Source organism: Carassius auratus, chromosome 15 (genome assembly GCF_003368295.1).
Source record: "Carassius auratus strain Wakin chromosome 15, ASM336829v1, whole genome shotgun sequence".
In the NCBI taxonomy this organism is placed as follows: Eukaryota; Metazoa; Chordata; class Actinopteri; order Cypriniformes; family Cyprinidae; genus Carassius; species Carassius auratus.
The window spans coordinates 10880945-10897395 of NC_039257.1; the positions used below are offsets into that span (position 1 = coordinate 10880945).

The 16451-nt window shown below is 40.5% G+C and overlaps 2 protein-coding genes across 4 annotated transcripts in view; both read left to right on the forward strand.

Annotated features, from left to right (window-relative positions):
* kmt2a (lysine (K)-specific methyltransferase 2A) overlaps positions 1 to 10780 on the forward strand; it is a 41232-nt gene extending 30452 nt beyond the window's left edge. For all 3 annotated transcript variants that reach the window (XM_026282343.1, XM_026282344.1, XM_026282345.1), the window contains exons 26-35: positions 91 to 4555; positions 4640 to 4708; positions 4793 to 4875; positions 4968 to 5135; positions 5265 to 5339; positions 5438 to 5612; positions 5733 to 5840; positions 5920 to 6003; positions 6106 to 6235; positions 6333 to 10780. In XM_026282343.1, the coding sequence (XP_026138128.1) occupies positions 91 to 4555; positions 4640 to 4708; positions 4793 to 4875; positions 4968 to 5135; positions 5265 to 5339; positions 5438 to 5612; positions 5733 to 5840; positions 5920 to 6003; positions 6106 to 6235; positions 6333 to 6608 (5633 nt within the window). In that variant the 3' untranslated portion in view covers positions 6609 to 10780. The remainder of the gene's footprint in view (positions 1 to 90; positions 4556 to 4639; positions 4709 to 4792; positions 4876 to 4967; positions 5136 to 5264; positions 5340 to 5437; positions 5613 to 5732; positions 5841 to 5919; positions 6004 to 6105; positions 6236 to 6332) is intronic.
* A 1389-nt stretch (positions 10781 to 12169) lies between these two features.
* c1qtnf5 (C1q and TNF related 5) lies at positions 12170 to 15996 on the forward strand. The gene is made up of 3 exons (XM_026282346.1): positions 12170 to 12309; positions 14503 to 14736; positions 15184 to 15996. Exons 2-3 carry the CDS (start codon positions 14511 to 14513, stop codon positions 15702 to 15704), a joined length of 747 nt encoding a protein of 248 aa, XP_026138131.1. The 5' UTR covers positions 12170 to 12309; positions 14503 to 14510; the 3' UTR covers positions 15705 to 15996.
* Positions 15997 to 16451: the final 455 nt, after the last annotated feature.

A 16451-nucleotide genomic window follows, 5' to 3' on the forward strand; every position in this document is an offset into this window, starting at 1 on the left:
AAGAATTATATACATTTACATGCTTATATTTTATATTGCTTATATTTGTAAGCTTTGTTAATATTATTCAATGTGTTTTTTCCCCATTAGATGGTTTCAGTAGTTCAGCCCATGAAATTGTGACTGTGGGTGACCCTCTGCTGAGCTCCACTCTACGAAGCATTGGATCTCGTCGACACAGCACTTCCTCCATCTCTGCTCAACAACCTAAGCAAAAGGTTTCCTCCCCTCAACAGGGAGGCAAAGTATCTATTCAGACAGGCAATTCATCTGCCCCATCCCTGTCCTTAACCACAAAGGAGACTTTAACTAGGGACACAGACAAAGGAAGGGCACCATCTGGAGAGAGATCTCACAATCGAGAGGCAAATTCATTGAACGCTGGGGCACAGCATCGACTCAGTTTTGGTTTCACTGAAAGAAAAGAAGCAACCAAAAAGCAGGCAGATGGTGAGAGTTTGAAGTCATCACAACCAGTTAGCATAAGTCAGGTGTCACCACCTCTTGGAACTGCGGTATTAACAGGGCATCAGAGAGGAAGTGGCAGTTTAAAAACCGAGAAAGGGAAACAGGCCACAAAAGATACTGACCTACCAGCCAGGGCCACTTTTATTTCCAGTCATCCACTTGCCACGCTTCCTAAGGACAAAGCTAATCCAGTCAAGGAAGGAAATGTGACATCAGTGGCTATATCAAAAGACACAGGAAAGACTGGGTCTCCACAAGCGGTTTACAGCAAAAGTAGGAAATCTCACTACTTTGCATCTGGTTCAGCAGCAGTGAAGCCACTCTGGTCATCTGGTGCCAAGGTGGGAGAGGAGGACATAAAGCATGGCTTCCAGGCAAGTGTTCCTGTCACTGCTAGTCATGGAACCTCTAGCACCAAAGAAAAACACTCCAAAGTCAAAATGAATGTGAGCAGGGATGTTTCAAAAGAAAGAAAAGAGACTGCTAAAAACCAAAACCCAGTTCTTAACAGCAACTCTAAAGGAAGTAATATCAAAACACAAGGTCAGGGTCCACCTCCTCACAACAGTAGCAATAAAGCCACAGCACTCAGCAGCAACACGGGGTCTAGCACAGTGGAAGTAAATATATTTGATCAGAAAGAAATGGAGAAGCCATTAAAATCCAAAGAGAAATGTAGCTTAGAGAAAAAGCATAGTTCAGCCATTGATGCTATTCAGCCGAAAGCAGGGTCTGAAAGAGGTATAAGGGCACCACAGGTACACTCTAAATCAAGTAAGGAAGTTACTCCAGTGGTGAAGAAACACAATGAGAGGCTGCCTTTAATATCTCAGAAAATGGATCCTAATGGAACCAAAGCTGTCAGCATTCCCCCTAACACAAACACATACAGTTCTGTCACCCCTAGCGGCCAGGGCCCCCAAAGGAGGTCCTCTCGAGCTATGGTTTTCTCCCCATCTGCAAGCTCTGAAAGCTCCGAATCAGACAGCCACACTCACCCAGATGATTCTGAGGAGCACCTTATGGACCAGCAATGTGCAGATGTTGGGGAGGACCATAATTTAGAGGATGAAGGCAGTGTTGATAAGCACCATGAGGAGGATAGTGATGGTTCGGCAGGTTCAGCAAAGCGCAGATACCCAAGGCGGAGTGCCCGTGCTAGATCAAACATGTTCTTTGGGCTAACCCCATTCTATGGTGTGCGATCATACGGTGAGGAAGACATTCCGTTCTACAGAACTGGTGAAATCTCCATGAAAAAGCGCACTGGGAGCAGCAAGCGTTCAGCTGAAGGACAAGTTGATGGGGCAGATGATATGAGCACATCTTCTTCTGCAGACAGTGGAGAGGATGAAGAAGGAGGAATTGGTTCAAATAAGGATGCATATTATTACAACTTTACACGCACTATAATAAACCCAAACTCTGGTCTTCCACCTATTGCGGGTATTGATCAGTGTTTGGGAAGAGGGTCGCAGATCCACAGGTTCTTGAGGGACCAGGCAAAGGAGCAAGAAGATGATAGTGATGAGGTGTCAACAGCAACCAGGAATTTGGAGCTGCAACAGATTGGCCAGCTGGATGGTGTGGATGATGGTTCTGAGAGTGATGTTAGTATAAGCACCAGCAGCACAACCACTGCTACTACTTCGTCAACACACAAAAGTTCATCAAAAAGAAAAGGTAGAGAAAGCAGGACAGAGAAAATGAGCATCGACTCAGGGAAGGAGACAGAAAATACCCCAAGTGCGAACAGTCGTGACAGTCGTAAAAATCAAAAGGATAACTGTCTTCCATTAGGGAGTGTGAAAACACAAGGCCAAGATCCCCTTGAAACTCAACTTTCACTCACCACAGATCTCCTCAAATCTGACTCCGATAACAACAACAGTGATGACTGTGGTAACATCCTACCCTCTGATATTATGGAATTTGTACTCAATACCCCTTCAATGCAGGCTTTGGGACAGCAGACTGAAGCTCCTTCTACCGAACCATTCTCTTTAGATGAGAATTACGGGGTGGATGTCAACCAAAGAAAGGACATGCTTTTTGAAGATTTCACTCAGCCACTGGCCAGTGCTGAACCTGTTGAGAGTGGAGTGAACACCTCCATTGCTGTTGAAGAGTCATATGGTCTACCCCTTGAGCTGCCCTCTGACCTCTCTGTGTTGACAACTCGTAGTCCCACTGTAAATAATCAAAATCACAGCTCGCTGATCTCCGAAACCTCTGACCGCACCATGTTGGCTCTGGCCACAGAGGAATCAGGAATTGAGAAAAGCGTGAAGAAACCAAGAACAGGGTCCAAAGTATCCAGCAAAAGCCCACAAGACACATGTGCAGATTCCCAGGTTTCAGAAGGTCACATGACTCCAGAACACTTCATTCCTCCACGCATTGATGGTGACCATATCACGAGTCCTGGAGTAGCACCTGTGGGTGAGACAGGGAACCAAGATCTGACAAGGAATAGTAGCACACCAGGTCTTCCCAGTTCACCCACGTTACCTCTCCAGAGTCAAAAGTTCATCCCTGCTGCCACTGTTAGCACAGGTCCATCTCCGATTGCAAGCTCTGCTGTTCAAGCTACCGCCTCTCAATTGAAGCCTGGCCCAGAGAAACTGATAGTCCTCAATCAGCATCTGCAGCCACTCTATGTATTGCAAACACTTTCCAATGGTGTAACCCAAAAGATCCAGATTGCACCATCTGTTAGTGCAACAGGTGTCATGAACACTAGTGCCTCTGTCTTGACAGGCCTCAGTGGCAGCATCTCTACCTCTCAGTCCATTTTTCCTGCTGGCAGCAAAGGTTTAGTGCCTGTTTCTCATCACCCACAAATCCATGCATTCACAGGCACCACTCAGACAGGTTTCCAGCCAGTGATTCCTAGCACCACATCAGGCCTTCTCATAGGAGTCACCTCCCACGATCCCCAGATTTGTGTGACACAGGCAGGAAATAGGCATGATCATGCCTCTGGTGTTGCAATGGTATCTAGTCCTTCATCTATTACCCCAGCTCCAACTATGCTCCCCTCTGGACATGGCAAGAAACGCCTAATTTCTCGTCTTCAGAGCAATAAAAGCAAAAAACAGGCTCGTCCAAAGACCCAACACAAACTTGCTCCTGATGTTGGTCCCAATATGGCCCTTATAAACTTGTCACCTTCACAAATTGCTGCTGGAATCCCTCCTCAGACAGGCCTGATGGAACTGGGCACTATAACTGCAACATCTCATCGAAAGATACCTAACATTATAAAACGGCCAAAGCAAGGGGTGATGTACTTGGAGCCTACTCTCCTTCCACAGCCCATGCCCATTTCAACCACAGCTCAGCCTGGCATGCTGGGACATGATTCTTCAACTCACCTGCTTCCATGCACTGTGTCAGGGCTCAACACCAGTCAGTCAGTTTTGAATGTGGTGTCTGTGCCTCCCACGGCACCTGGAAACTTTTTGGGAGCGAGCTCTGTATCGTTGAGCACCCCAGGTCTCATTAATTCAACTGAGATCACAGGATCTATAAGTAACCTTCTTATCAAAGCCAACTCTCACAACCTGGGCCTTCCAGAACAACAGATGGTTCTTCATTCAAGAACCCCCATGATGTCTCATCTTGCTAATACTGCCCAGACATCCATTGCCAGTAGCATCTGTGTGTTTCCCCCAAACCAAAGCATAAGCATGTCTATCAACCAGCAGGTGGAGAAAGAGGGTTGCATTCATCTCCAGCACCCAGTCAGTCGAGTCCTGTCAGATAAAACACTTGACCCAAATGTCAATTCAGCTGGTCAACTGGCTCTTGCCCCTAATCCCATCGCTCAAGATCTGAACAAAAGTCATGTTGTTGGTGTCCTCACTCAGAGTTCACGAACGTCTCCCATTTCTCGACCACCACATCAGCAACAGTCCTCAAAGTTACCTGCTGGAGCAGCATCCACAGCCATTTGGAAGGGAAAGCAAAAGGCCAAAAGACCTCGGCCAAGCCCAGATAAGAGCAGTGGAAAGAAACTCAAAGGACTCCACTCAGATACACCAACTGTTGACACATCTGCAATTCAGCTATCATACTTACCAGGGTAAGAGCCTGACATTTTATAAGGCATATTGCTTAATTTTGGAATAAAAATGTTTAAACATGCAAAAAATTATGTTTATTGCAGGGACCGGGAACTTTCATCGCCTGAGCCAATGGATACAGGGCAGTCAAATGAAACGGGTTCAAAAACAAAGTAAAGCATAATAAAGATCAATCACAACTTTTCAGTTTACTTGGTTGCATCTGACCTATCAAAAATGTTTTTTCCTCTTCACAGTGACTCTGCAACTAAGACAGCTGATTCTTCACCTCTCAAACGTAAAACCATGGACACTCGTGATGAGAAGCCAAAGACTGCAGGTGGGTAAAATGTTAGGCTTGACTGTCCATCTAAATTCAATGTAGCAGCCCTAATGGTGCATTTTTTTTTTTGCCTCATTTTTTTTTTACAGGACTGCCTAGTAAGGGTGATGGGAAAGGATCTAATGCATTTTCAGTGGAAACACCTGATCAAAGGGACAGTGGCAGAGACTCCTCTCTGGACTACAAGCCCAAGAAAGGGCTCATATTTGAAATCTGCAGTGACGATGGATTTCAGATTCGCTGTGAAAGTATTGAGGGTAAATGAGATCTAGATAATAAAGTGTAATGCAGTTATAGACTCAGTAAGGAGTGTGATGTTGTGTTTTGTTTGGTAATTACAGTCAGTCTTCTGTGAAATTAATGAACTGTTTCCTGTTTCTTTCCAGAGGCCTGGAAGTCCCTGACAGATAAAGTGCAAGAAGCCCGGTCCAATGCTAGACTCAAGGCACTTTCATTTGATGGTATAGACATATTAGAGCAGTTATTTTAATCCTTGCACATATTTGTTTTCTGAATTTATCAAGCACATCTTGTATTTCACATTCTCTCTCTCTTTCAGGAGTAAATGGGTTGAAGATGCTCGGTGTGGTTCATGATGCTGTAGTGTTTCTACTTGAGCAGCTATATGGAGCCAGGAATTGCAGAAACTACAGATTCCGCTTCCACAAACCTGAGGAGTCAAAAGATCCTCCTGTCAACCCTCATGGATCTGCCCGTGCTGAGGTGTACCACAGGTGTGTGGTTGATGTTCATTTTGGCAATACTGAAAATCTTAAACCCTACTACAATGGCGAATTTAAAGTTATGTTTCTGAACACTCTAATTGACTTTTTTCGGCTTGATTACATTTTTAGGCGATCAGTTTTGGACATGTTTAATTTCCTGGCCTCCAAACACCGTCAGCCTCCTGTCTATAACCCCCAGGAAGAAGAAGATGAGGAGATGCTGCAGAAGTCTGCTCGGTGAGTAACCTTACTTGTCCTGTTCTGGCCTCCTTTACATTTGTTGATTAAAACATCACAACACCTGTTTTTTCCATAGACGGTCCACCAGCATGGACTTACCACTGCCTATGAGGTTTAGGCACCTAAAGAAAGCATCCAGGGAAGCCGTGGGTGTCTACAGGTATAAAAGCTTTCTATTTAAACCAAAAATGGTTTGATTGAGGAATGAAAAGCGTGCATTTTTGTTGCATACCATCATTTGCTTCCTGTATATTGCTTGCAGATCAGCCGTACATGGCAGAGGTCTGTTCTGCAGGAAAAACATTGACGCTGGAGAGATGGTGATCGAGTATTCTGGCAATGTCATTCGTTCTGTCCTTACTGACAAGCGGGAGAAATACTATGACAGCAAGGTAGAAATCTAATGATTACTCTATCAGTGCAATTAATTTAAAAACCCCAACAACGCTGGTGTTCCTCATGGATTTGTCTTTTTTTGTTTTTACTTAGGGCATTGGGTGCTACATGTTCCGTATCGATGACTATGAGGTTGTGGACGCCACCATGCATGGCAATGCAGCTCGATTCATTAACCACTCATGTGAGCCCAACTGCTACTCCCGCGTGGTCAGTGTTGATGGTCAGAAGCACATTGTCATTTTCGCCACACGTAGAATCTATAAAGGCGAGGAGCTCACGTACGATTACAAGTTCCCCATCGAAGAACCAGGCAATAAGCTGCCTTGCAACTGCGGGGCAAAGAAGTGTCGCAAGTTCCTCAATTGAAAGCAAACTCACAAGCTAATGCTGTCTGTGAATGCTATCAAGAGGTTTTCTTGCCAGGGAAGAGACATTTTAGATGTTTTTTTTTGTTTGTTTGTTTTTTTCACTGAAGCAGGCTCAGGTTATCAGAAGGTTAATGGTATTGTGCCTCTTAAGTTGGCGGAGCGGAGTCGCAATGGAGAAGATTGCCCTTGTGTCCCCTTTATTAATGCCCAATTTAAGAGATTAGTGCCCCTCATTCTTAACTTTTATATCAGATCTTTTATTTTACCGTTTAGTTTTTGTTAAAAAAAAATTTAAGTAACTTTTTAAAAAAATTTTACATTTGTAATAAGTCGAGTCTGGCCTGCCCTTATTTACTGAGTGTGACAAATTACTGAAAAATTGCCACATTGTTCCATTCTACACCAAAGTGCAATTTTGGAAGGGAAAGATTTAATGTTTTAGATTGACGGTACATAATCTTTTTTTTTTTTAGCCTGACCTGTTTAGACATATCTTACTTTTTGAATGTACATCGAAGCCTTCAGAGCATCCGTGGTCGTCCTTGCTAAAGCTGGGCCTGATTCTCTGTATGGAAGACACTGTAAATATCTCATAGGAGAGATGATGAGGGGAAACACTAGGGGGAGCAGTGGTCCCAGGAATAGTTTTGAAGAAAAATGGTAAATGTTCTTTTCTTGTCAATGGTAGGAAGAAATGTGTTATGAAGAGTAGGCAATGAAGTGCTTATGGGATGTGCGGCTGGCAGGTTGAGATCCTGGTGGACTGACTAATGGACCGTTTCTGAGATCTGGGGGACGAATAAAGTGCTTTTATTTACTATCTGTTTTTATAGTAATTCAGAGAGAGCAAGTAGCTTAATTGTATTGTATTGCAAAGAAGTATAATTTGCATGTTGTAACAAAATCTCATAGGATTTTAGTGAGTCTAGTTGTTATTACCAGTTACCAGCTATTGTGTCTCACCATTAGGGAGTTTTTTTTTTAACTTAGTCTCTAGGCCCGTATTTGTGTAAAAAATTATAAGATTACGTTTTTAAGGCAGTTTAAGAAGTATTTTTGTTGTTTCATGTCACTGACAGAAATATCATTCGTTGAATAATGTAAATAATATGTATATTTTTCTATACAAATGGCTAAAAAAAAGCACTCATTGGTGAATAGCACTTAACAATGGTATTTATATTTTTTATAATACATTGTATTTATTTTATCAACATTTTTGTAGGAAAGAATCGATATAGAACACTAATGGTTTGTTTTTATAGCACTCTCTCAAGTTTTGTTTTTTAGCCCAAATGTTTCTTTCTATTCCAAAGATTGAAGCAGTTACTGTTCCCACAGAGTACGGTCCACCAGTGGCTCTCATTGCCAAGCCAGGTCAAGCATTGACATTTCAAATTGGTGTGTAGGTTAAGTGAGCTTTTTCTAAGTGCAGATCGATTTTAAGTGACTCTCCTCTTTTTTTTTTTCTTTTCTTTTTTTTTTTCACCAGCCTTAAAATCACATGCAAGAACAGCCCATCTTCCCTTAAAAGTCCCTCTTTGCATTGGAGGAAAGATGCATGAAATCCTTCTCTAGCATTCTAGCAACTGACAAGTCCCAAAGTCTATTCCATATATTTTGTTATATCAAAATATTTTCTTAGAGATTGGTGTAATGCAAGGAATCGCCACAGAGGCTATCCCGTGTAAAACTAATTGTAAAGCACTATATATATAGAGGAGGAGAGGGCGGAGGGCTCTTGTTTCCTCATGTTCTTGTGCACTGAAGATCAGTCTTCTTCCCAGTCTTCAACACATGTTGCCTTGGCACTGCATGGACGCTCCAGCCAGCCATTCAGTCAGTGCACATTATTTGCTCGTGTCATCTCTTCGTTTTCTTGTAGACGTCCACACTCCCCACACCTGTTCCCATCTGGGCCGTTTTCAGAGCTGGAGTTTAGTTTGACCCCTATTTGAATAAGGCTAAGGCAGATGTGGCTTTTGTTTACTTTTGTGGATGTTCTGTGGATTGCTCTTCCATGGTTCTTCCGTCTTTCAGATCAGAAGTTTGGTGCCTTCTCTGTAAATGTAGTTTTTTGGGTGTTTAGAACTTGTTCGGACAGTCAGCTGAGGAGCTCCAGACTATGGAGAAACATTCAAAGCTGTTTTAACTAGGGCACAAACAGATTCCACTTAAAATTTGAGACTCGTTTTATGTCTTCTGTTAAGTTATGATGGTTTTTAAAGGGATGCTGTAGCACAAGAATGGCTTGGGATCTGTACATACCTCTAGACGAAGCTGCTTTGTGCGACCGTGGCTTCCTTAGTGAGCCGCTTTCAAGGCCAGTTCCTCTGTGTCTAATTGCCTCGTAAGTTTAACTCTAAAACAGTTTTTTTCCTTGGCCACTGCAGACCCCCTCCAGCCTTCACTGTACCTGGCTGCAATAATTTTGACTTTTCCAATCCCAGCATTTCACTTTTGACTATGGCACTGAAGATCAGAGTTCTGTACGTTTCCTCACATTGAACATTTGTTGGCTGCTGCCTCATATTCGTATACCTGTTTATACTGATCAGAATTTGTGGTTTAGCCATCTTTTTCAGGGATTCTTGTGGGGGTCTCGCCCAACTTTCCTCTCGCCCCGGCACCCCTGTGGAACAGGACGTGCTGAACTCTGCAGCTAGGCCGTTGTTGAATGTATTGTCAAATTTTGTTTTGTTTTGATTTTGATTCTTTTTTTTTTTTTTCAACATGAAAGGCTGGGAAGATACGGGACAGCTTTTTATTGCATAAAATAGGAGGATTATACAGCAGGGTTCTACAGAAACTATTGCTCAGTCTAACGAAATAATAAGATTTTTATTTTATTAATATATTTTTTTTGTAATGCAGTTACTAATACTAAGGGCTTTGTAATAGACTCCTGCACAGACATCAATACAACGTCAGATGCTCCATAAACTGGTATAACAGCGCTCGGTCAGTGTTTCAGAAGCAGACATGGTCTGTGGTTTTCCTGGACTTTACTCTTCCACACCACGCAAGTGGTACCACACCTTCTCCTGTAATTATAATCATCAGTAAATATGTATACAAAATATACATGGATATATTTAAACTAAACGTGTATGAATAGTAACTTGTACTTCAATATCTACACAATATACGGAATGGACAGACAAACTTAGTAACAGTAGCAAACAGCAGCTTCATAATGGTTAATTGCAATGTTCAGTGTATAATCTATAATGGTTTTGTGTTACAGATAAACTTTAGAGTAACTAATGTGCATCATTTTAATATCAAGATCAAGTACCAGTTTTCCTGTGCCTGTGTATGTTCCCTCAATGGAGCATTGCAGTTTTTTTGTCTTTGTTTTAACTTTTATTTTATTTTATTTTTTTCGGAAAGGAGCGGTATTTATATTATGAAACGAGTTCATGTAAAATGTGGTTGTAAACTTTTTGAGCATTGATAATTTGTTTGCATTTGATGTTGTAATTGGCTTTATTTTACTCTGTACATTTTTAACAGTTTGTGGACATCAGGACAAAATGTCCTTGCCTAAACCCAGCCATGTCCACCTATACCTCTCTCTCCTATTGGATCTTAAGTTGTACTTTTTCTTATGTGATGTTCTGTAATGAGTAATGTTAACCATTCTATTTATTTATTTCTGCAAACATCTCTAGATGTACACTGAGGTAAAACTCCTGAGAGCAGGTGACTGCGCTCCCTGTTTTTGGAATTTTAACATGGTTCACTTTGTACAGAAATGAGTTGTGGACCATCGGAATTACTTTAGGAGTCAGAAAGGTCTTGAGAGGGAGAGATTTGAACTCCTTTCTCTTGGTTCCTCAAAGATCCTTTGTCTTACCAACACTTCCTTTCCCCTGTAGCTTCAAGAGATCATGTTGATGTTAATACAGACAGTTTTAAGGTTTTTATTTCTTGTTTTTTCCTCCAAGTTGCCCCATCAGTGTTTTACCATTTTACAGAAAAATGAAGGAAAATCTAAATCTTAATCTAAAATATTCAACCACAAACTACTTAAGGATGAATGTATAATGAGGAAAATAATTGTACATAACAACTGTAAAAAGGAAAATTTCTAATCATGTTTATTTTCTATGCACTTTTTTTATTTAAGTGATAGTTTAAATAATAAACATGTCTTGTTTACTCAAACTTGATATCTTGTCTTTTTACCTCCCTAGTATTAAATAAGTATTTTACAGGTTTCAAAAGGGAATTTTGCAGCAATTTGGGACCCCCAAAAAACCTAAAAATCCTGATGAACCTTTTTCAACTAAGAACTTTTTGTGCAATGGAAATTTTCAGTGTTAAAAAAAACTATAGGAGCTAAAAAAAACAAACATTGTTTTTGTGTTGAATAATGTTGTTCAGAAACTTGACCCAACCAATCATGTTAACCAACACGAAGGAACTACAACAGATAAAGAAAAAACAACAACAACATGAAAAATAATGTGCTATTTCTGTCTATGTGTAGCACCTACAACTCTGCATTTAACATCTGAAGGATCGCATTGAAAGAGTTTATTTTAAACAGTTTATTCCTTATTTCAGTCTGCTATAAACTGGAAGTGTAACAAATTTGGTCATCCTGTCATAATTTAAAACATATCTTGGTTTTACATGCAAAGGATTTTTTTTTAACTGTACAGCATCAAAAAAACAAAGGCCATGCTTCGTTTTAATGGATGGAATGATTAAAAAGTAATCATGATGCAAGAAAGAAATTAATCTAACATTACTAAGAACACCGTAAGTTTTTACTGAAACCATTCACACCAATAGATCAAGAAAAGGGTGTCTAGTTTCAGCCAGCTGTTCATAATGTGAAGTACCTGGTCTCATGAAACCCTACAGACAACAAGGAGCCACTGGCAGTTTCCCTGAAGTAGTTTATGAGCCATTAGATTTAAAAAGCTGAATAAGTGTTCTAGAAGGCCTGCATATCCCTAATGGGGCAGCTATGCTTTGTCATCTAAATAAAGTTACCAAAGTAACTAGAACCATGTGTCTGAAGTGCCACCCACATCAGCACATCCAACCATCTTTCATTCTGCCTGCAGATTTTCACTGTTCCTTTAAACTCCGAAATAACCACATCATTTTCCAAATGCAATCAGGATTTATTTTTTCTCTTGATGTGGCGACAATAAATCCAGAAGATTTGTTTATAGAAAGTGGTCATATCACATGATCATTGACAATGTTTAGAAAGTATGCTTTGTATTGTTAAAGCAAGAATAGCTCAATCTCTAACTTGACCACAGGGCTGTAATCCCCAAACGGTTTATTTCTCACAAATTCGCCGGCCACAATGAACTGGCATCATTCCTTTGTAAACCCCATTCTAATTAAATACACACGGGTCTCGCCAGACTGTTCACTGGCGCCCAAGACCCCTTCTCTAGGGCTCTACTGTATCAGATACTGTTTATGCTTATAAAGTTGGACAAGCTACAAACATTTCGTCTCCGTCCCTTGGATGATCCCTCTTTCTCCCTCCCCATCTCCCAGCCTCCTGATTTCTAATTGGCTTCCAATAGCTTCCCATTTCCTCTGAAGACTAGGAGTGCTCACTTTTTCCCAGACGCCTTGGACGGCAAAGAAAAGAGTTTCACTGCTCGTTTCTTTTTCGCCTGCTCAATCCTGTCAATCCAGTGAAGATTCAAAAAACATAAATGGTGAGTTTAATCTTTTTTCCCCCCATAGCTAAAATTAGTTTAGTCATGAGGGGTCTGACTGCTTTCACTAATAGTGTCAATTATTTTGATTTGTTTGTATAGGAACATTCTTAAATTGTTTGTGTAGACCGTTTACCATTTAGACATTTTACTGCAGATAACTATATTATTTCACTTTGACTACCAGTAATTTTCTTTACTATGGAAAAAAACATCAGTGTCTCTCTAAATGGAAAGATTATCAAATCTCTTACGTAACTTTTGTTTTTGTCAGGATTGTTTATTATTACTGCTCACTCCGAATCTCAGTTCGCTCATTTACTTCGAGTGTTTCCTGCAAATCACATTTCTAAAGGCAAATATTCAAAAACTTAAGAAATTCACTTTTCTTACAATACCTAATACCATTTGTGTACCAATGTCTACTTTTAATTTACCAGTATGCACCATTTAAGGGTCAATAAGGTATAAAATATATTCCTTTTAAAAGGTTGCTGCCCCAGTGACAGCTTCTGTACCCTTTATTTTCTGAGAGTGAACTAATTTATGAATAATGGTAGTGCAGACCCATTTATAATGCACTGAAATTTCAAAAATAAGCACAGAAGAGGAAACTGATCCTTCCCATATTTCAACCTAAAGTTTAATTTTTATTATAGTATAAATTATGCTGTTATATTAAGGGAATGAACCCCAATGTTAATATTTTGTTGCAATAATATTATGACAGTCCTGTACACAATAACGCAATGCTTCAGTAATAAACAGCGTGAAGCATACTAGTGAGTAATGTGCTTTGTTTGGAAACTGGAATGAGGGTATTCTGTTACAGTTCTGCACTCTTTGGCAGTCATTCCTCTTATGTCCTAACATGGCTCACAGTTTGAGCTGCTCTAAGCATCGAGAACCAAACTACATAAACAAGGTCCTGAGAGATAACTGTCCAGATGTCCTTGAACAGATGTTTCTATTGAACTAAAGATACCAGTGCTTTAACTGATTCTGCTACATTTTTTAAGAATGCTTTGTTGATCTGGTTGCATTTCTCAAGGTAAATCATCAGCAGTTTCTCTTCAACTTATAAGAAACAGCTGTTTGACAGATGGCAGACTTGAACAGAACCTGCTGATTTACGGCAAGGCATAAAATCTTGGAAATGCTTCGTTCCAGGCAGAATTACGAGAATGTACAAGTCCATGTTGCACAGACTGTGTGTGTTTGAGGCCTGATTATTGACTGCCTTCAGCACCTCATCTATGACAGATGGTTGACAGTAAAATGTATTATAGTAATTAGCATTATCGTTATTCACCAACTAACTATAAAAATTAGGTTTTCAACCCCTCACACTGCAGATGATTTCCAGTTTACTGAGCTTTTGTAGGAAATGTGAATTACTATATAAATCTACAGAGACTGCATATTATTACAGCAATATTTCCCCTAATGGTGTCTCTCTTTTTATATTGGAAAATATTGCTGATTTGTTTAGTGTTGGAGCTCCCAGCATGCACTGCAGTGTGAATAACTTTAAGTTCTTACTGTTATAAGCAATTCTTGTGTTGATTATTTAACAACTATGTTGATGGAATTTATTGGTTGCACAAGACTATTTGCAATAAATGAAGAATCTACTTCATATTAGCTGACAAAATGGGAATAGTTCACCCAAAAAATAAACCACCATCATTTACCCAGCCTTGTGCATTTCAAACTTTCTTATATAAGAATATTCTGGCCAGGACTAAGGTTGTCAGACTCTAAAATAAACAAAATCACTATAACAGAGATCCATTACTTAATAATTGTAATATGTATTCCAAGTCAGAATTTTGGTACTTTTATGGTGCTGCTTCATCTTTTAAAGGCTTTTTAAAGGCTTCACATTTAAAGGCTATCAGACATGAATTCTTAAGCAATATTTCTAAGTCTTCTTCATCTGAATTTACACTTACACCGCAGAGCTTGTGCTTTAGTAATTATGATGTACTGTCAAATTTCCCTTGGCATACTCACCCTATTGACTGGGAAGTGAGATCATGCAACTCTCAGAGTTGTGCTTTACTGCTTTTCACATTATGTTCAGACTTCATAACATATACATCTATTTTCAGTCTCCCTAATGCTGAAATCGGCTTGAAACAAGATACAAGTTTATAACTTTTGCTTTCAATTTTGTTCTTTTCTCCACAGACTGAGCAATGAGATCTCTGCAGACACGGCCTCTTTCCTTGCTGCTTGTTATTGCAGTGCATTGTTCTAACTCACTCGAAGACAACAAGATCCCCAGTTTGTGCACAGGAAGCCCAGGCATCCCAGGATCCCCTGGGTTGCATGGCAGCCCCGGTCAGCCTGGCAGGGATGGACGAGATGGTCGTGACGCTCAAGCCGGAGAGAAAGGGGAAAGAGGAGACAGAGGAGAACCAGGTACAAAAATAACATCCTCACTGATGTTTTCCTCACCTTCTCCTCTCATATAGAGTGCTGCAGGGATGACAGCAATGATTTTTTAAGGAAATTACTATCACTCTGGTTCCCTTATTACTTCCCTTTATTACTGATTATGATATTCACAAATGAACACAACTTGAATTTTAAAGCCTAAATCCCATTGCTAAATGTAGGCTGCAAAGAAAGTACACCACTGCAATACTTTAACATCACCACGATTAACCTACCCACAATCACGAGCTTGAGTTAACCACAGACCTCATTTCAGTCATTCAACCAAAAACACATTGACTTCAGAATGATGGAAGTGGAAGTGCTAAAGTGCTCATTCCCAGGTTTTGGCCTACAAAAAAAGTGTCATCCCTTGCAGTATCTAATGAATGTCAATAATAAAACATGAAAATCCCATGATGCTTATCACAGGTCATCCGGGGGAGAGGGGCCTTATGGGAGACAGAGGAGATCCAGGAGAAAAGGGAGAGAGAGGAACCCCGGGCGAGTGTGCGGTGGCCCCCAAATCTGCTTTTAGCGCCAAACTGTCTGAATCCCGCACAAACCCATTGGCGGTAGGAGATGCAGTGCGTTTTGACAAAATCATTCTGAATGAGCAGGGGGATTACAATCCCGAGACGGGACGATTCACCTGCAGAGTGCCGGGCGTCTACTACTTCGCTGTTCATGCCACAGTGTACCGCTCCAGCTTGCAGTTTGACCTTATAAAGAACGGACACACTGTGGCGTCCTACTTTCAGATCTTTGGGAACTGGTCCAAACCAGCCTCGCTGTCTGGAGGAACACTAGTGCACCTGATTCCAGGAGATCAGGTGTGGGTGCAGATGGCCCTGGGCGAGTACACCGGCTTTTACTCCAGTTCGAAGACAGACAGCACTTTCACTGGTTTCCTAGTGTACTCGGACTGGAAAAACTCTGCTGTTTTTGCATAGATTAGACACTGCAAATAACTTTCTGTCCGTCTCATGCAGGTTTTATGAATTAGTAAAACACTTTCATGGGTAAGACAAAGGCCTTTGATTGGCCTTCATTTGCAATAATTTCATTAGAATCAGTTATGATCAGTATTGCACAGATGATATAAGCACATGTAGTCATACAGAGTATAATTACAGGAGTATTTCCATGCAAGTAATTCAAGATTGAAAGTCATTAATGTCACTACTACTTTGGAAATATGAAATATAAAAAAGGAAAATACTAAAAAAGAAAACCTTCTGCTGTTTTTACAGAAAATGTTTATTCTGATGGCCGTGTATATTTTGTGAAAAAGCACAATAAATACTTTCCAACACGTCTCTGGAATATGACTTCAGTAAAAAATGACTCTCATAATTACCTAATTCGTCAGTAAATGTTACAAGGAAAAGCCATTTCTACTGCCGGGAAACTGTGAGCTGCGGTTCAGGTTTCATCATGGTGCATTTATAGCAATACTTAAGCTTTAACAGGAAATGCTGTAATTATTTATTCACTCTCATCTTGTTCCGAACCTGAATGAAGGCTGGTCACACCAAGAATGATAATTTTAGTTAACTATATTAGCATCACACCAATGCACAAACACATTGTGTTAATTTATTTTTAACACGTGCTGCAGTTGTGTCATCTGCAAAAATGCTCGAGCTCTTTAAATTTTTGTGGATTCTGATTGGCTGTCAGTGTTGGTATCAATCATC